Below are 20,783 nucleotides of genomic sequence, written 5' to 3'. Positions count from 1 at the left end.
AGTTCTCTTATTCTTTGGATAAGTGAAATCACAGGCTTGAAAGCTATTCATACATTTGTGCCTTAAGACAGTCCTAATGACTGTTTAAATATTGTGCAGAGACCCACCTTAGAAGACTGTGTAGCCTAGGGGATTCAAAATTCACTCTTGAATCCAGGAAATTATTGATTTAAACCGAAAAATTACTCCTTCCTTGTTTTAGTGAAGAAGCCTAAGTTGGCTGAAGCAATCGCTAATGTCTATTCCAGACACAGCTCAGACAATTCCCCCAGGAGCAGAGAACGCCTGGTGACCAAAGCGTTGGAAATCGTGAAGTCTTGCAACCCAGAGAGCCATGAAAAGCCATGTGAGGAAGACTGATGGCAAGCAACCTCAAAAATGGCACACGCCCTTGCTTTTCCTGCCTCTTCCATCATAGGGAACCTTGTGTTTGTCTGGTACGACAGTGAATAGACCAACAAAGCTTATTAGCTTTATCTTGCCAGAGAAACTACACGTTTAATTTATAATGAAGCCAAGAGGCCCCACACTTGGCTCTTTTCCCAGATTGCTTCAAGAAACCAGAATTTGTCAGCCCCACTACCTATGAGTAATGTTCCGTCTTGCCAATCAAGAGGTTATCTCGAAGCACAAGTAGGATACAGCATTGAAATGACTGCTCCTCTTTGAGAGATAGTAAAAAAAAAAACACCAAACAAAAAGATTCCTTCTGTATAGGACAGATTTGCTGAATTGTGGTTTCAGCTTTTTGGAATGCTGGAGCACGGATCATACCAGAGACTCCAATGGAGTTTTCTTGTAACTTTGCTATTGCTATCAATCTTATTGACCCTATTATAGCAATGTGCATCAGTTTAAAACCCTACACGAGCCAGCTACAATAGCTGAACTACTGAACTAACATCGTTAACCTCACAGTCCTGCTCTCCTTCTTCGTTTGAACCTACTTATCTAAAAGGAGTGAATATTTATTACTTGAGGAAAAAAAAAAAAAAAGATTAAAAAAATCAAGTACTTTAGTCACTAAAGGCAACAGGCAAGATTCTTTAATAATATCAATATAAATTGAGAGAATGTTCCTTACATTATTAGATCTCAAAATAAGAAATTGGCTTGCCATCTTTCGCACACATCAGAACAACATTTGGTTTTTTAAAAGAATATTACCATACATCTGGCAATATAGGTACATATGCTATATATGATCCAGATGTTCTTATTTTCATTGTGTTATCACAAAATGCTTCAAGCAAAAGAGGGGGTTATATAAAAATTAAGCAGCATAATCTCCATTGACAAATTCTAATTTATAATATAGGCAGGCATAAAAATTTATTTTGAATCCAGTAGGTTCCCCTAACATGGCTGCTGCACTGGTAGCCATAACTAGGCACTAAAAATTACTGCAATAGCATAAAATTTGTTTTCTGTAGAATCGATTTTTCAAATTTAACTTATGTCTCCTTGACTAGTTTAGATGTCCCACATAATTTACTAAGCAATCTTCAAGTGCATGTCAAGCACTTCACCCACAGATTTCACTGCTCTGAAGTTTAATAGAAGTGATTCTTACGCATCACTATTCAAAAGCCATCTGGACATGGTTCTAACTGGTTCTGGGTAGCCCTGCTTAAGCAGGGCGGTTGGACAAGACCTCCAGAGGTCTCTTCAGACCTCAACCATTCTACGATTCTGTGAAAACAATTTGCCACAAAACTATAAATGCACTGAACAAAGACCCTTAGGAATAGAAAGTCTCATGATTCCTCTATTGATGTTCAATGCAAAAACATCTTACGATGTCCTTCAGCAGTAGAAGTCTGTGCTTACGACAACTGTACTAAGTCTCCGACTTCTGCTTTAATGGCATCAAGAAGTTGAAACTCTTCACTACAGCACAAAGAATGCCCAGGAGGTGATTTATTGTTTTCAGTAAGTAAGTATGAAGTATGCAACAGACAAAAGAGAATTTCAGCTAAAAATACAAGTGATCATGTACTGTTTATTATAACCTAAACAAGATACCTGTTATTATAGGCTATGAACTCACTGGTGAGGGCCATAACAGCACCCAACTTGGAGCTGTGAAACGTGTGCTCCTTTGGAAACCAAAAGCACTTACAACGAGAATACTGGAACGCACTTCAAGCCACAGGGCATCTGTCATGACTGATCTGGAGTAGGCAAGAAGATCAAAAGTATATTCCCGGGTCGGTCCCTGGAGAATACATTGTCACCTCTACCAGCACCTGTAAACTATGGACTATCTTCCATTGAAAATACTGTCTGAAGCTGAGCTTGTGGACCTTTTAGGACCCACGTTCCAAATCTGGAAAATGTACGTTATTATATGGCTCAGAAAGAATAAAAAGAGATCAAATTTCACAAGCTAAAGCCTCTCCTGAGAGGGAAGACACCTTGCTGACATGGAACCTGAAGCTGCTGTAATAAACTCTAAGATCTGTATGGCAATCAGTCACCTTCAAAACTAAACTAGCAAAGAGTTGAAAAGTGGTATGAAGAAACTGAGGTATTCCCCTGCCCTAATAATGTCTTACTAGCTGTACATTCAGAGAAGGGGAAAATAGAAAAAGACACACCGTGCCATCTGAGCTGGGCTGCAATTGCTCTCAAACATCTCGGTGGATTCTCAGAGAAGTGGAAAGTCAAACTGGAAGGGGTAAGGATCCTATTTTCAAAGTAGTCATGGTTCACTGTAAAATGAAAATAAATTCTGTGTTGTGTCTTCATTTCCCATGTGGAAATTAAACAACTAATCTCCTTCCTGAATGGTAGAAATGAAAAAATCTCACAGGATAATTATGCTGAATTTGAACACGCATAATGAAGCCTCTTCAGTTGTCTTTGGCACTTTCATTGCCACTACAAGATTTTACCGAGTCTTATTTTGATAGAGACAAAGGATTAAAAGTCTGCCTAATTTCTCCTATTGAAAATAATACCTTCATCTAAAAATCCTGTCCTACACGGTAAAGCAATTCTGAGAGGATATTCCTGAAAAAAGAAAGGACTCTAGCATCTTGGAGACAAAGAGTACAAATTAGACAGAATAGCTTCTGGAAATTTCTAAAAAGCCATACATTTCAACTTTGTTGTTATGTTCAGTGGTAGCTAGCAAACCCATAACAGAAAAGCTTGACTGAAAGAAAAAGCAGCAGCAGAAGAGGTCTGATATCCCTTCAGGGATGCAGAGGGACAAGTCCTCCATGACCTTCCAGGACACACCTTTGAGGTCACGTCTGCCAGTCTTAATAAAGAAGCTGGCACAAGCCTGTGGGGACTTTAGGTCTTTTTTATGGTGTTTGAAATCTCTGAACTGGGTTTGGAACCAGTTCAGCGGCACGTCTTGAGACCTGGAGTCAAAGCAGAAGCAGCATGGCTTTTTCTGACTGAGATATCTACACAAATACTCTTAAATTTGCAGTGCTCGTTAAGCCACAGAATTCCTGAAGAAAAGCAGCTACGTCATCAGCCCTAGTTGAGCAGAAAGCCCAGCATATCTTCCTTTTCCCTGCAGAAGCTAGGCTGATGAGCAGACCAACATATGATCCTGGATACAGGATCCTCCTTCAATGTTCATGATTCGAGCGTTGGGACAGTCTTGCTTCGGTCTTTTCTGTACAGTTTGCACAACCAGAGACTCAGACACACGCTGAAGGTTTGAATAGACCATTGCCTACAGTGTTAATAATAAAGGATTTTTAGGCACTAGATGTCATCGTAGAGTCTCAAAGGCATATCTGAAAGTCTGTTGTGTGTTTTATTAATCCTTAGAAAACCATGGATTCTTTCATCTGGTAGGCAAGTTCGAGGTCACAGCAGAGAAGACAAAACTACCATAAACTGAACTAAATGTTTGAAAATTCCGTGCTGACCCGTCTCTTCAGAGTTGGAGCAGAAGAGCTGCTTGAGGAGGTAATTATGACTTCACAGATGAGGGAACGAAAAGAAAATAATCTTTAAAGTACAAACAGAAAGAAAATAATTTTTAAGTACAAACACTGAACTTTAAAAGTTATGAACACTAAACCAACACTGCTGCTGTAGTAACTATGATCACTACTGATTTTAAACAACTGAGTTATAAATTCCATTTGCAGTCCCTCTCTCCTGCCACACAGTATTTCTTATCATTAAGCATAAGATATTTATTTTGGTTTCTAAGCTTTTTGAAAAGCAGAGGGCATGTATTTCCTCTGGAGAAAGGCAAATTATCCAAAAGAGCAGACAAGTTGCATTTGGAGTCTTCCCGAACACCAGCTAAAAAACAAGTAACATCAGCAAAGACAGAAAAAAAAAAAAAACAAAACAACAAAAAAAACCACTCAACTGCGTTATTCCTGTACTTTATCCCAGGTCAATTATCACATAGCACGTAGGGAACTGCCAAAACACACTGCTATGTTCAGACACTAAAAATTGCATTTTATTTGCCTGCAGCTGCATTGCACAGTGCAGGGAGTGTGAACTCCCCCTCCCCAACACAAAACACGACCTTCTGCCAAAGCCAGGGGTGACGGATTCATTGCTACCTTTTTTTTTTTTAAATCTTTCAGGGTAACTGTTACTTATCTTTTGTCCTAAATGCTATTTCTCTAAAATGCTTTCATTGCAAAGTATTGATTTTTTTTTTTCTATTCTTTTTCATCCTGGTCTACCAGCACAGATAGACAGATGTGGCAAGGAAAATAATGAAGCACGATTTAATGTTTTTCAGGTTCAGATTCCAAATTTGCCTAATATGGTCCCTACTTTATTTTCTGACATCCTCCTGCTGCCTGGAGTTCTAACAACTTAAAATGAGATTATATGTAAGATTTATTTTCAATGAAATTCACCGTCTTTCCGTTACACGAATGGACTCGATCATTCATCTCCAAAACGCAAATTCTAGTTCAGACTTTTTGTCAGTCTTCGAAATCGAGATGCAGAGAGACATGTATCTGACTTAGACCTCTACAATCTTACCTTCTTCTGAAGAACATTAACTTTGCGTTCCTTCACCTCTAACATGTCCTTGAGGTCATGGATCTCTCCTGCTTGAGTCCCCTTCTCCTCTGCCATCTCCTGAATCTGCTTTGTCTTCTTATTTAGCATAGTCTCTTTCTCTTCCAGACGTAATCGCAATGCATCCACCTAGACTCAAAACAGGCAGAAACAGGTTGTTTAGGACTTCGAGAAATTTTAGAAAAGTTAAATTACACTTCCACAAGGGAGTGCGTGCTGTCAAATTACAAATGGATTCAGAAAACTAACATCCCTTACTTCAAAACTTCAACATACATAAGCTTATGATAAAACAGTTTTCACAAGTGATAAGAGATTAAACAGTAAAAATAATCAAATGTTTTATTTCTAAATTATATGAGACTAACACTCTTGGAAAATTCCAAATCATAATTCTGACATAGCTCAGTCTTGCAAGATGTAAGTCTGGGATTTTTTTTCCTCAAAGTAGAAGCCAACACAATGTGTTGCTGAGTTCTCTCCTACGTAGGGAAACTGACCCCTTTATTTGAAACATTACTAATGTTCAGAGATTTAAACATTGACTCTTAATACCAAACAGTCACTTTATATTCTAGGTTTTAATCAGAATGTTAGTTCAGCCTGGAGGTAATGCAAGCAGAGGTCTTTGTGGCCACTGCAGATCAAAACACGGAAAGAGGGTCACCTTAGGATGGCTAAGAATATTTGGGCTTAAATAGCAACCAACAGTTTAAGCGTAACATGAGTTTTCAGCAGGATGTAGTTTTATATTAAAGATAAAATGGAAGAAATGACGCAGTACAGGATATTGTGGGTGCAACTGGACAAAAACATATTTAGAGCTCCCATGGCCTCAATAAATTCAGAAACACACTCTGGGAATTCTATGGTATCCACAAACTTCGAAATTGCGTGTTGAGAAGCTTTTGCTTTTCCTTCTGCATTTCTCTTACACGAATGAAACACAGACCTCACAAAACAAAAGAAACAGGAGAAGGAATCAGAGCTATGTGAATATAAATTTGATGACAAGAAAAAGGTCACCGCAGAGCGCAGACTAATCCCAAAGACCATCGTGGAACACGCAGTCCAACAGCACCAACCTGCTCAAGATACCAAAAGCAACCCACTGACCCCTATCCACACGGCATTCAGACAGAGCTCAAACCTGCCAGCTTGGCTGCTAATCTTCTTTGCCAGTATCAGATTTGGTTCCTGTTAGCTGAATCCGTTACAGGACATCAGCCACACAGAGCAAAGAGGGTGATCGATGAATTTCTTGGTCCTTCTGCACAGCACAGGCGAGCAGAGACACGAAGGGAAAAGATGACTCGGCCAACTTGAGCGAGTTAAAGAATTCAGGTAGTCACTACGCCTACGGTATTTTGGGCAACATTTAGTTTTATTGTGTTATTCTAATTCTACTTTATTTTGATTTGCTAACAGAGAAGTTACCTTTAAGGCTCTCCATTTACAGCCTGTTACGCCCACGAAATTCTTTGCTGTTTTGTCCAATTCCTTTTACGCAGAGCAACAAGCACTTGCCAGTGGGGAAAAAACCTGCCCTGCTCTCCCCATCAGCACGGCAAACCTCGACGTCTGGAGCCTTCTCACTTACACATACGTTATTAAAAAATCACATTCCTGACCTCTCAACCCAGCAAGTGGGGCACGGAGTATATTCTGCAGTGATATTAGAGAACCAGGTCCTACCCAAATATGATTTATAGGATGGCTAGTGTTGGAATGAAAAGTTTAGCAGGTGAATCGGGCTTTGTCTTTAAAAACACGCAGTTTTATAGATTGATTAGGTATGTTCTTCTCTGGATATCTCTAATATTAAAGCTAAGAGTCACTTTTATAAATTCTGGAAGGGAAACTGAAAATCTCCCTCACAAGAAAATCCACATACCCTCAACAGTTGCGTTGCAAAATGCTTGAGGCAGCCCAGATGCCTACAGCACAGTATCAGGTGAAAAGAGAACATCTGCAAACAGAAATTTATCCACTGAATGCTTTCCATTTTCTGATTGATTATTCTCTTTGAACTCTATATTAGCTTACGGTTTGGGGTAAATTACATTCCTGGGTTTATTTGCGTGAGGTCCCTGCCTAGGAAACCACAGAAAACACTTTCAAGAATATTTTCAAAGGCTGGCAGGACACACAATCATCACCTTCGCACTATTCCTGGCAGAACACTGCACTTGTTTACTCATGTCAGCTCGGTTTATGTATGGCATCCTCCCACAGCGACAAGAATCGAGGTCTGTGGGAGTCAGGTGATGCCAACTTCAACAAAGCCAGCTTAAGATTTTCTCCGCGCACGGAGACAACTCAGCAAACAGCTACTGACGTGCTGACGCCCCTTCTCCTGACTTCTGCGTCTTGGATGATGTTGTCTTACTCTTGGGATAACCTGACTGCTTTCACAGTCATAGACTATCATGTCTTTCATTATGCATGGCAAGTAAAAACTCACAGTGCAGCTCAGCCAACTGCTGGTCCTTCGTATAACAACGGGCTTGCTAATCTGACCTGCACGTACCATCCACCATCCAATTTCTCAGGAAGCTTTGGCAAAATAAGCACGTTTGTTGCCACCGTCAACACAATAGCCTTCCTCAGTACAGGTACAACTCTCTTCAGCTGGGCACCATACATAAGACTTAAATTTCTTCACTGCAAGAACAATATACAAAAAACTGTGTTGGGAACCACTGATCTGTCTTCCCAGATTTTTCCAGTAGCAGTAAATAATACACAGTGACTCTGTTCCTAGTATGTATAGCCATATATTAAGCACACAGGATTTCAAATTCTAAGAAAAACTAGTACACGAGTAACTCCAATGACTACCAGAATAAACACAATAAATTACATAATCTTTAATTCAAATTTATTCTTAAGTCTTTTTAAAAATCTTAGATTGTGTAATTAAAGTCTTAGCGTTACGAATATTCCCAGCTTATATCTTAGGGAAAATCACTAAAATTTTGAAAGTCCACAGTGACTTTCAGAACTGACTCAGGAGCTCGAGCCAATGGGACTTAGCTTGCATGCTCTTTTCTTTTCTCTCATTTTTACTATCATCTCCACTGTACAGTAGCAATCAGGGTGTTATGACACTGATGATTCCTACTTGGATTTAGGAGGACATCAGCAATGCCTAGAAAAAACAGCACTCTACACTTTTCCTGAGACAGAGCGATTCTTCTCACCTACCTGCCACCTGTTCAAACCACAGCTGAACTACTGATTTACATCAGCCAACCAAGCCATACTCCTTTCAGTTGTATCAGAAGGTACAGCCTCCATAATTCAAGCCCCGATTTCTCCGTAATAGCAAAATTCAAAACTTTTCTTCTCTGTTGCTGTGACTACATTAATAGCAGCAAAAGGAACAGACAGAATATCAGTCCTGAAATATGGGTTTAGAGCTTGCTATGGTTTTTAATAAGAGGCAGATACTTAATTAGATGCTGAAGTAATTCTATCTATGTCAGCACTCAGAATTGAAAGATAATTGAGAAATGCTCAGAGGAAGACAAAATTATATTTGGTATGCAAGGTGAAACATTGCTTTTATCCTACTGTAGATACTGCCATGTGAAGTCTCCAAGAACCTGAAATGAGTACATTTTAAAAAGGATCACTTTTGTGACATTCTATTACTATCTTGCAAACACGTATAAACACAAAAAAGAGTTAAGCTGATTTCCTTATAGCGTAGTCTGTCGTTAAGACTTAGAAGCTATGTCTACTGACTAGTTTTAAATGCAGTGGTAGCTCACAAGACTTCATTCTCTATTTTTGACATCGATCTTTGTTAGCAGTTACGTTAGATCTGACTCTTTGCCTTCGTATAGAAATTGCAGCAACATCCAGTACGGTCTGTAGAAGAACTGAGAGTGAATTCTTCACAAACATACAGCTCCCAGTCGGATTACACAACTGTGCCAAGGAGCAGAGACACGCACACACCTGGCTTTTTGCAGAGCCTCCTTGGTTCTTGCTAGGGTTATAAACCCAATGCAAGACAGATGTACAGCTTCAAGGGCCTGCTCAGGTCAGAAGTCAGTTCAACTGTTCTCCCACAATCTCTAGCACAAGGTATTAAACACCCAAACACAGTGAGCTTCATGGTTGCAGGTGTCAGCATAGGTCTGAACGTAGCTGGTGCTAACAAGTCTTCTTAGAGTCACCCAGCTCCCACGTGTGTGCTCCTCACTAAACATTCCACCCCCTAACTGTCTCTGATTTTGGAGAGTCTACTATAGTTTCGAAATGCCAGTATAAGCCCCAGTAAAGAAAGACCTTTAGAGAATTTTGTGTTCTACTGAGACATTCGGACCAAATAAAATACTTCCAGAGGACTGGATTCATTTTTCTACTGAATATTTATCTGAATTTACTATATGGAACAGACCAATTACAGAACCACGCCAGTTTGGGCAGTATACAAAAATAAAGGGGAATGTTCTCACTGATTAATTTAACCTCCCACTGAAGCCACATACCTTCTGGCACTGACCTAAGCTTAAGGGCTCACTGGGCAAAACACAACCTTTATATGGATGAAGTCTTAATTCCAAAGTAAATATTGCTTTATTTTTTGTTTTGTTTACAGAGAGATTGTACATTTTTAGAGCTGTTTTTAAAGGTTCCTTCACAAATTGAAAGTTAACCACAATATCCTCTCCACCCAATAGCCCTCAAGATAAACACCCCACAAACAGCTCACTGTTCTTTGTAGTTCTGGTGTGGCAGGTAGCAAACCCATTTTTGAGATGTCATACCAACACCTTTTCCCCACCTACCTGCACTTTTCTTTAACAGAAGACTAAAAGGCAGAGGCTTATGAAAGTATGCTCTTTTCTCTTAAATGTTTCTTTAAATATTATTTTAAAATAACAATCCCCTATGAAGATGTCTGCCAATATACGACCAAAAAAAAAAAAATCACCTCTCTGCCACCTCACAACTCTCTCCAGGTGTCTTGAAAGGAGCTAGTTATGTTTTAACACTGACCAGTGCTGTCAGCAAGTGAGGCCAGGCAGGCACTCGTGTTCCTACCCTATTCCCAGTGAAAACTCTTGCATAGAAAGATACCTTTCCTTAAAAAAAAAACCCCAAAACATCACAGGACGCAATGACAAACATTTTGATGCTGCACTTTACCAATGTGTTTCAATCTTATATTTGAGAGGATCACTTGTGAAGACAGAAGAAAGGCAACTGTGTATGATGACTTAATTGTTGAGCTTTCTGTCAAGAACATCAGCAAGGATAAAAAAGATGCGATTAGCTTCCAGAAAGTATAAATATCCTCTTGGAATGACATAAAAATTCTCAGGAACATAAATGGATCATTCTAAACATCGACTCTGATATAATAGTCTGATAATCAACACTACTTTGAGAGAGTCCAGCGCAGGGCCACAAAGATGATGAAGGGAGTGGAGCATCTCCCTTCTGAGGAAAGGCTGAGGGAGCTGGGTCTCTTTAGCTTGGAGAAGAGGAGACTGAGGGGGAACCTCATTAATGTTTATAAATATGGAAAGGGTGACTGCCATGAGGATGGAGCCAGGCTCTTCTCACTGGCATTCAATGATAGGACAAGGGGAAATGGATACAAGCTGGAACATAGGAGGTTCCGCTTAAACATGAGGAAGAACTTCTTCCCAGTAAGGGGAGCAGAACACTGGAACAGGCTGCCCAGAGAGGTTGTGGAGTCTCCTTCTCGAGATGTTCAAAACCTGCCTGGACACGTTCTCGCGTGATCTGATCTAGGTGGTCCTGCTCCAGCAGGGGGATTGGACTAGATGATCCTTTGAGGTCCCTTCCAATCCCTGACATTCTGTGATTCTGTATGTGTTAAACCCATATCAGATTGCTACATCTTACTGTGGAGAACACACTAGACCGTACTGAATCCATTAAATCTATCATACAAACATCATTCTGAAACAGTGCCACGGGTGTTTTGGCTCCACAGCACCTCCTTACTGAAAGACAGACAGAAAATCATCTTTCACTGTTGCTGTAGTTGTTATGTTTCACTAAATGATACCTGAAAGCAAACTCTGCAAATAACCTAAAAGCAGTAAACAGAAACTCCCTCTCTCTCTTTCCCCCCCACTCCTCACCTTTCAGCCACTTTTTATTAGTAAAAAAGAGTTTGCATATTTCAGAGGAATAATCCAATTTGGGTTTGTATTGTGGTGCTATATGAGAATCTCATTTGGAAGAACCCAGTGAAGAACAAATATTCTCAACGATTACAGTTAATGTTAAGGTAAGTAATGTTACAAGTTAGACAGTAGAATAATTTTCTGTATTAAAAACTACTTTGGCCTTCTGCTAAAATAAAATCAAAATGTTCTGAATAACTATCAAGAGCACCTATCAATCATGTATGACCAAATGTTTTTAAAGTATTTTGTTTAAATTCCGTACATTTTATTTGAATAAATACATTTATCTATCATAACAGTTGAAATTATGACCATCTACTGAAGGCTTTTAACTTGTCAATAAAGTACATTCTTTCAAGGACTTCATCACTGATGGGCAGAAAAGTGCTGCCTTTTATTATTTAAATTTAAGAAGAGAAATGTGTTTCTAGGTTTGTCACAATATTGCACACTGATTTAATATCTCTATATTCTTTTCAACCACTGTAATGGATCAAAACCTGCCAATTACATTTTAAAATATTTACCTAATACCTACTTCCAATGATATTTTTAAATGTAAATATTTTTCTAAATAAACATGTACGAATCTAAGGTGCATCCCTGACTAGAAAAGAAAGAATGAACAAATTTACCAAGCGGTTTATGATTGTAAACTACCACACTTCCACAGTTACACAGACTAATGTAATTTCAACTTTTACATAAATCTGAGAAGAATCAGAAAAGTCATCTTAGAACATCAAAAGATATTTACTGTGGGACTTGATTTCCGCACGTGGACAAGGCCATGTGCACCCACAGATTCCCTGAACACGGCTAATGCAAAGCTACATGAGAGTAAAAAGTTCAAATAAATTCTCTTACGCTCTTGCAATATGGAACCTTCCTACCAGTGTCACCTACAAATTTTCCGCATGCCAATTCCACAGCTCCTTTGGCTTTTTACTGTTTTAGCTGGAACAGCACAAATATTTTTTGATGCATGACTGCCACCTTTTGGACTTCCACTAACACTACAATTTTCCAAGCCAGGGGATTGAAGTGCTGTCTTCAAGCAACGTTTCGTTCCTGTTTTTCAAGAGCATCCAATAAATTTGTGCTATACCTATCACCCGTTTGATGTTCAGCTATACACTTGTGTCTTACACAATACGGGATTTATTACTGTGTTCAGCTCAGGAGTCCCCAACACAAGAAGGACATGGAGCTGCTGGAGCGGGTCCAGAGGAGGCCACAAAGATGATCTGAGGGCTGGAGCACCTCTGCTATGGAGACAGGCTGAGAGAGTTGGGGCTGTTCAGACTGGAGAAGAGAAGGCTCCGGGGTGATCTTATTGCAGCCTTCCAGTACTTAAAGGGGGCCTACAGGAAAGCTGGAGAGGGACTTTTTACAAGGGTGTGTGGTGATAGGACAAGGGGCAATGGCTTTAAACTGAAAGAGGGGAGATTTAGATTAGATCTAAGGAAGAAATTCTTCACTCTGAGGGTGGTGAGGCACTGGAGCAGGTTGCCCAGAGAAGTTGTGGCTGCCCCATCCCTGGAAGTGTTCAAGGCCAGGTTGGATGAGGCTTTGGGCAACCTGGTGTAGTGGAGGGTGTCCCTGCCCATGGCAGGGGGGTTGGAACTAGATGATCATTGAGGTCCCTTCCAACCCAAACCATTCTGTGATTCTATGATTTGTTATCAAAACACAGTTTTGCAAATATTTTTCCTTTACCTTGGAATATGCATCATAAAACATGAAAGCCCATATTTCAAGTGTAAGCACAGGCTTATACGCCAGAGCTCCTGTACACACTGACAGTAGTAGTGAAGCCTCAGCAAGGTGTATGCTACAGGAACGCTCTTCCTCTCTCTGCTCTCTTTATCTTCAATGACAAGGTCATAAAGAGAGCAATTGGAAAGAAAGAGAGCAATGGAAAATAAACCCCTCCAACTCAGCTCCCAGTTTTGCAGTGCCTAGGAAAAACAGTATTAGTAGTGGAGCATGTCGTGTAAGCGTGCACTCGTTCACAGGACCATGTGTGCACTTACACACACACATTTGTCTTTACCATCAATCCCCTGGCCTAAAGAATCAAAGATACAACGTGCTCCGAACAAGTAGTACCGAATGGCCACGGGATTGTAGAACCTAAGCAAGAGGAAAAGAAATAATGCTTATCTCTTTCTCTATGAAAAGTCAGTAAATACGGAATTGCCCATTCACCTCTGTCTGCAGGATGGCAGCTCTTTGCTCTTTAGCTGTAAGAGACTCTTTCAGAACTTCAATATGCTGCTTGCTGTCAGAGAACTGATTTGTGAGGGTCTCCAGCTTCGTCTGCAAGGCCAGCAACTCGGTGTCTTTGCGGGACAGCTCCTGTTTCACCTGACCAATCTGAAAAAGAAAAGACAGGCAAAGGATAAAACAATTTATACCTTCCTTACAAAAATAACTATAAATTCACCAAACAGTAGGATGCTCTAAACTTATCCCACGGAACTGTGAAGCCTTCAGTTATCTTGAACACAAGGCCAGCAAAAATTTGTGTCATGAGCAAGAAAGAAGGAAAAAGAGGGGGCAGCAAGACCATCAATTTTTCAAGAGAGGTTTTTTTTAACAGAGTCAGTCTGTTCTTAGTCATCATTCAAAGGACTGACCAAATCCAACTACTTAGCAGGGATAAGGTTTTAATGAAGACAGAGCAGAATTGTAATGAGAACGTACCCTTACATTGGAGTATCAGAAAAGGATGAGATACCTACAGGTCTCTCTCAGAAGCACGTTTGCTTTGAAATATCAGATCAGTGAGATTCCATCCATCTCTCCATCTCTCAATCCAGCCTCATGCTTACAGAGCATGTAAAGACACCTTTACTTTTCCCACTGTTTACAAAACCAGCATTCCAACCTTCTAAGAAATATCTTTTAATTTACGGAAGCTTTTTAAAGCAGATGCAAATATACATCAAAACAACATGAAAACTGGGTTTGGAATCGCACTTTGTTGAGAGCAACTTCCTAGATTTAATTTAATGCATTAAATCAGTACAGAAATGCCAATTTATTTTAACAAACATAGATTGGATTGTCATTTAAAAAGACAAACACTAAGAAATTCCAAAAGTAGAGCATTGAAATGTGATGAAAGCTCACTCTAAGTGCAATAATGACCCAGGACAATTTTGATGTAAATCTGCAGATTTTTTTTTTTTTTTTTAATTACAGAGGACAGGAAAGTCTGAAGTTTATAGTCATCTTCAAGTTTATAGTCAGCTTTCTGATTTGCCTCTGATACATCTCATAGAATAAAATCGCAATGTTTTACTTTCACATATCATCTAGCAGAGGTGGACATATCTCTAAAAACTACACAGTTTGTTTTTTTTTTAACTTGAACAATTTTGTTTGTGACATTAAAAAAAAAAAATCCCTCAATGCCAAAAGTATGTTGTTCAACACTTCAAAACATAAATTAAAGGGCATCAGGCCATCTTCCATTTTTGGGAATGTGTCAAGAACAAAATTAAATTGATATAAACTTTTTTTTTTTTTTAAATTAGAATAAGTGCATGCATTAGTGGAGATAACTGAGAGAAAAAGCTTAGGTAAATATGGTTTTATCTTGACAACGTTGTTTCAATAATGGACAATTAAAGAAAGAAAACTCTTTACCAAAGAGTATTAAAATAGCATCAAAAGATGTCTTCAAGGATTCCTGTGTTCCAGTGTGAAAGAGCATATACGAGGAAACGTGGAAGAGGAGGACATGTATCTCAAAAAACCTCACACAAACTAATTTTTTAAAATGGAATAACAGGAAGGAGTACAAGAAGAATTTGATTTACAGAACTATTCAATAGTTTATTGTTCATTTAATTCAAACATAGGTTGTTTTTTTTTTTCATATTTTTACTGAAAGCAAGTATGTTCACAGAATTATCTCACCACCTATTTAAACCAGATACAAAAGTATTTATGTTAGCAGCACTATTTCTGCCGTCAGCTACTGACCAATACAACCAGTTGCATAATACTGCTAGGCACAGCAGAATAGCTGGGAAGATATGAAATATTTACTGCTAATTATGTTTTCTGGGGTATCTAAACAAAAAAGCCTCCTTAAAAAATCTCAGATGACACAAACTTTTTCAATTAGTAGGTAGCTTGAATCGTAGTAAAACTTTCTCAAACCAGTTTGGTCTTGCTTTGAGAAGATAAATTCTTTTTGGGGTCGTCTCAGAAGAGATGTTTACCCTAAATACTTACGTTTTGGTGAAATGCTCTCATCTAAACACAATCACATTCCATTACATTAGAATTCCCAAGTAGCACCGTAAGATCATTCCCTCTAGAAATCCCCACTTCAGAGCTGTAAGCCCACACTGCCAACGTGCTAAAGCTCTTCAGGAAGAACGCAGCACATCCCATTTCAAGTTGCAAGAGAAGTTAAGACAGCATCAAGTGCTCACACCTCTCTTCTTGGTGAGACACTGTGATCATTCAGCAAATGCACTAATTTCACAGCAAAGGAATAACCTAAATTCATGCTGCTAAAATTAAAGAATCAGTTTTAAAAAGTGTTCAGCATCCAGCTTTTGTTATTTTTTTGTGAAACAATATTAAGAGGCTTCAGCACATGTTTTCAAATTATTTTTGTTCTACTAGGGAAAGTAAATCTCTCTGAAAGTCTGACCCCAAAATGGGTGCTGAATACTTTTTGAAAATCTGCTTCGACAGAGAAGAATAAGTTACTGTTAAAACAGCTCATACCATTAAAAAAACAGTAACAAAACAAATACAGATGTTCAGTTGAAGAGTGATGTTATGGACACCAAAACCATGTGAACAAAAAGGCAGCTACAAGGCTGAGCAGGCTGTTAGTTCTACTGTTATATCAAGTCATAAAGAAGGTAAGAGAAGAAAAGCTACCCCGAAAGCCAGAGAGCTAGCAAGCCCCAGTGAGTGGCCACTGCACACAAAAGATAAATCTTACTGCAGAGACCTCGGCCTGAAGACCAGCCACTCTTTTTTTCAGGTCCTCCCCTTGAGCCTCTTTGGCACTTAGCTCTTCCTTCAGTTGCTCTACCTGTCACGACATTGTTATGCTTTTAAATATTTATCATTTGTCAGCTTCTAGTTAGCCTACTTCCATCCAAGGAACTAAAAGTGACAAAGAATTGAACAGAAGGATCAACACTGGTCACTCATTTTCTCTTCCGTTCTTCCTTGAGTCTTCCCAAAAGTTTAATGTCTCTGTAATTTCAAATAGGCTGCCAGATAAAAACTGCATTATGAAACAAAGATGTATAGTTATGGTTATGTTTATGTATGTCAAGCACGGGGCACTTCACCCAACTGTTTCAGAACTGGAATTCATGAGGAAATTAGGACAGGAAAAGGGACATCTTTCGGTTTAAGAGAAATAAAGTTAATTGCCAAGACACAGCCACAGATAATTATACAATACAATACTTGAAAAGATAAACGTTGTGCAGTTACCAAACAAGGTAGGACAGCAAAACATCAGGATTGGAGCTGGCTACAAGTCATGAGTCAACAGTTATCGAAAAGGAGCGAATCTTCTGCAGGAAAATAAATGAGCAGACACAACAGACAGAGGAGTTCCCGAAACTGAGTAGCTGAACAGGTCTACAGGCCCAGAGAGGCAGAGGAGGAGGGAAATTGAAGAGTTGCTAACAAAGGAAGAAGGAAAGGATGGAAGGATGAGGTGTTAATCATCCTTCTATTCCTAATTTCAAGGAGGTATCCTTCAACTCCTAGAAGTAACTCGGGATAAAGAGCAAAAGTATAAAAGAACAGATGTGGTTATCTTGATGTGAATCAGTGAGCTGGTGTGAGGGAAGTGGAAGAAACACATAACACGTTTCTACTTTAGGACAAGTAACACTTCTCCAAGAAATCTTCTCCAGCGTTCTTTTTTTGACAAATAATTTCAAGCAGGACAAAAGCAGAAGGTCACAACTGTTCAGGACATAGTAATTTTCAACCTCTGTTCCAGGTGTCTGTACGCTGCTTGCAGAGAGTACACAAAAGCTAGCTAAGAAAAGCAAGACTGCTCACAATACACTTAAATTTGCTGCACAAGGTGGCCTAAATCTTCATTAGAAAATGTTAGGGCCCACAAAAAGACTGAGAAACACTTCTTTGAGAGAAACAAAGAATAAATTGACTTTGGTCATAGACAATTGAGTAGTCAGTGTCCATCTTTATACCTAAGGATCAACATGTATCACTGCTGTATCTGTCCTGTATTCCCAACGGCATAAATTAATGGTGGCACCACCACTGGTGTAGAATCTACTCTCATTCTGATTTCACTGCTGGAAGGACAGTGTAATGGAAAGCCGTTACGGTGACAGTTCATGCTCTTTTCAGTCTTTACATAATAAAAAGATCTACTAGTTATAGCACAACAGCTGAAAAAAGAAACGCTCTTTTTTCAATAGGCTACATTTGAAAAGACTCTAGACCAAATAAAACCTAAAAACTATAATGCATTAGCAATACTCTAAAGATAAACACAAAATCCTTCTGAAATAAAGTTAGGTCAGAATTCGGGTCGTTGACCTTACTAAACCACCATTACAACATTTTCAAATTTGAATTTAAAAGTCTCTTAAATACTTCTAAGTTATTTCAGTGGCTTCATAGCAGAATACAAACAAACTCTGTTTCCCAGCACTTGAATGGGAACCTAGACCATGACTCCTTACTGGAGTATGAAAACTTTTTTCATCTGTTCGCTAAGCACAGTTTATCTTACTACTGCCATTTGTTTTCTCGATACCTTATTTTTCATGAATTTGGAATGACTGCGGTACACCTCCATTTGCTTCATTTCTTCTTCACGTTCCTCTGTGCTCAGAGCTCCATTGGACTTCAACATCTGAATCTCCTCTTCCAAATCCCGGAGGCCACGCTCCATGGAAGAAATTTTTGAATCCTGAAAACGATTAGAAGAGTCAGATAAAGATACAGAGTTACATGATTTGTTAACATACCACTGAAGTAAAAAAAAAGTAAATAATTTGTTGGACATACACCTGCCCTTGACATTTACTCCTAAAGTTCCTACAGAAACCAGTCTACACCTCTCTACATGGCATCTGGCTGAGTGCTCAAGTAGTCATTTTTCATTTTTTTTTATACCTTTCAAGGAAAGCAAGAATTTAGTACTGAAAGAAAGCATGGCTAGGGTCAGGGACACTGTACATGATGAATCAATAAAGGAAAGGTTGCCTTGTAATGCAAAGCCAGCATAAACCAGAGAAATTTAATTCTAATTGAATGAACAGCAAAATGTGGCTGCAAGAATGGCAAAAAAATGGGTTTGTGCTACTAGAAATTTAAGTGGGGTCACAACTGGAGAATATAAAAAGCACCATAAGCAAGGAAAAGATGCAACAATCTAGTTTGGAGTGGACAATCTAGTTTTGAGAGGATAAAGCAGTAGAGGATCCTTCAAGTATTCTGGTTCATTTATTCAGCATATAAAACACTTCCATGGTTAAAAAACATAGATCTGGAAAAATAAAAAAGTAAGAACAGATTCATACAGCACACAGAGCTTCATGCATTCTCATGAACACGGATATGTATTTATGAATTATAATCTCTCAAAGCAGTCTATTTTTTTTATTTCATTTCTCCAAAATATTTCGTCTTTCCTGAAATACAGGTAGGATTTGAAACTACCCTCCATTCTTTCATAAACCAATCCTTCATATTTTTTTTGTCTGATAATAAAAGCACAGCTGAAAAAAAAAGCATGAAAGATTTTCACATACATCATGAGATAAGATTTTTCTAAAGGACCATTATGAAGATCTGGTCAGATCTCCTGCTTAATTTTTGATGCTTAAGTTAAAATCAGTAAAGCTGATTCTGCAACAAGAAATTAGAGAGGAAGTAAGGTGAAGTGATGTGTTGTAATTTACAACAGTATTTAGTTTCAGCGCTCACATCGTTTCCCAGAAATACCGGCGTTTCTCTTTTGATAGTAAAGATGGCTTATTGTTACCAGATGGTCAATTAGTTTTCATTACTAGGGACCACAAAGATGACTAATAAAAGAAAGATGGTAAATGGAAGGCTCCAGAGTAGAAAGATGGGAAATTAGTATGGAAAACATTGAGATGAAATGGAAAGAGTCATAAGGAAAAAAACAGAAGGAAAAGAAAGAAAAAGGGACAGATAAAGAAGAAGAGGAAAAGGGAGGATATAAAAATGGAAGACAATAGTTTGCAAAGACACTTTCCAACTTTTTAACTGTATTTGTCCAAACCCCACTGATGTACCTTATGGACCATACAAAATGAAATATGATTGCATAAAACGGTGTAAACCACACACTCCACTTGTGGCTCCTGACCTCTTGGCAAATTGCCATTGTTCCATTAGATACTTGAGTTAATGCTTGCAGAATTCAATCACAAATTCATCCATAAAAGTTAGGTCTGTGATGTCATACGGGTCTCTTTCTAGCTATACGACCCATTCTTTAAGTGGGTTGTGAGTTCACAAACTGCCAACTTTGTTCACACGCAGGATGCAAAGCAGTATTTCAAACATTGATACTATAAAAAGAAAATAAATCACACCTTTATAAAAATCTACTAATCTATCATTCCCATCCTTGTAATACAATAGACTCTTGTGTAACTGAAAGAAATCTGTACATGCTGCTGCAGGCAGACAGAAGGCAGGTTTCTATTGTGTCATGAAGCAGCTCTGCCTCTTCATGGTTCAATAATAAAAATAAAATAATGATAAATAGCAAAATAGTATAAAATAAATACATCTATTTTAAATGAGAAGACTAATAGAAGTATATGGTATTAGTAGAGTCACCCTTCATACGAAAACCCGTTTTCCAGAGAACAAACTCTACTGCTACGTATATGCAATCATTTACCTTCATCTCAATAACAGTTTGCAGAGCCTTTGTCTTGGCCGTGTCAGGAGCATTTTCAAATCGACGATGGATTTCCTGTACCAGCAGAAAAGAAAGCAGGAGTTAGCCTAATGGCATGGTGTCCCACTTACTAAATACAAACAAAATTTCTAGAAACTTCTCTAATACATAGCATAATTCAGTGCTGCTTTCTGATGTTACCAGTTCATATATTGTGTTTTATCATTTCTCAGATCAAAGAAAGGATAGGCAAAAGTTTCTTCAACAAAATCACAGCCCCAGTTAAAAAGGCACAACAGAAACTGCAGATTTACCTACTTACTCAAAATAAACTGTTGAAACGACAGCTGAATCTACTGCAAACCCCTATGATTTGTCTGCTAAACTAATCTAAACTTTTACTAGTTTCTCACTGAAGACATCCCACGGTGGGGTGACCCCAGTCGGACGCCAGGTGCCCACCAAAAGCGCTCCATCATTCCCTCTCCCCAGTTAGACAGGGGAGAGAAAACATATCAACAGGCTCATGGGTTGAGATAAGGACAGGGAGAAACCACTCACTAATTACCATCATGGGCAAACCAGACTCAACTTGGGGAAATTACTTTAATTTACTACCAATCAAATCAGAGTAGGATAACAAGAAATAAAACCAA

General features: G+C 38.7%; 1 protein-coding gene across 9 annotated transcripts in view; it reads right to left on the bottom strand.

Annotated features, from left to right (window-relative positions):
• Positions 1-20,783, bottom strand: part of ERC1 (ELKS/RAB6-interacting/CAST family member 1) — a 278,996-nt gene that overhangs the window by 186,698 nt on the left and 71,515 nt on the right. For 4 of the 9 annotated variants that reach the window (XM_086610613.1, XM_086610615.1, XM_086610612.1 and 1 more), the window contains exons 3-7: positions 20,128-20,202; positions 18,001-18,156; positions 16,195-16,278; positions 13,419-13,586; positions 4,990-5,157 (exon numbers count right to left, since the gene is read on the bottom strand). In XM_086610613.1, the coding sequence (XP_086466739.1) occupies positions 4,990-5,157; positions 13,419-13,586; positions 16,195-16,278; positions 18,001-18,156; positions 20,128-20,202 (651 nt within the window). Of the gene's footprint in view, positions 1-4,989; positions 5,158-13,418; positions 13,587-16,185; positions 16,279-18,000; positions 18,157-20,127; positions 20,203-20,783 lie in introns of all 9 variants that reach the window. The other 5 variants (XM_086610617.1, XM_086610621.1, XM_086610620.1 and 2 more) reach the window with 2 other exon arrangements.

The sequence above is a fragment of the Tauraco erythrolophus genome, chromosome 4 (assembly GCF_009769465.1).
Source record: "Tauraco erythrolophus isolate bTauEry1 chromosome 4, bTauEry1.pri, whole genome shotgun sequence".
Lineage (NCBI taxonomy): Eukaryota > Metazoa > Chordata > Aves > Musophagiformes > Musophagidae > Tauraco > Tauraco erythrolophus.
Note: the sequence above shows the minus strand (reverse complement) of the source record. Positions and strands in the feature narration are given on the sequence as shown.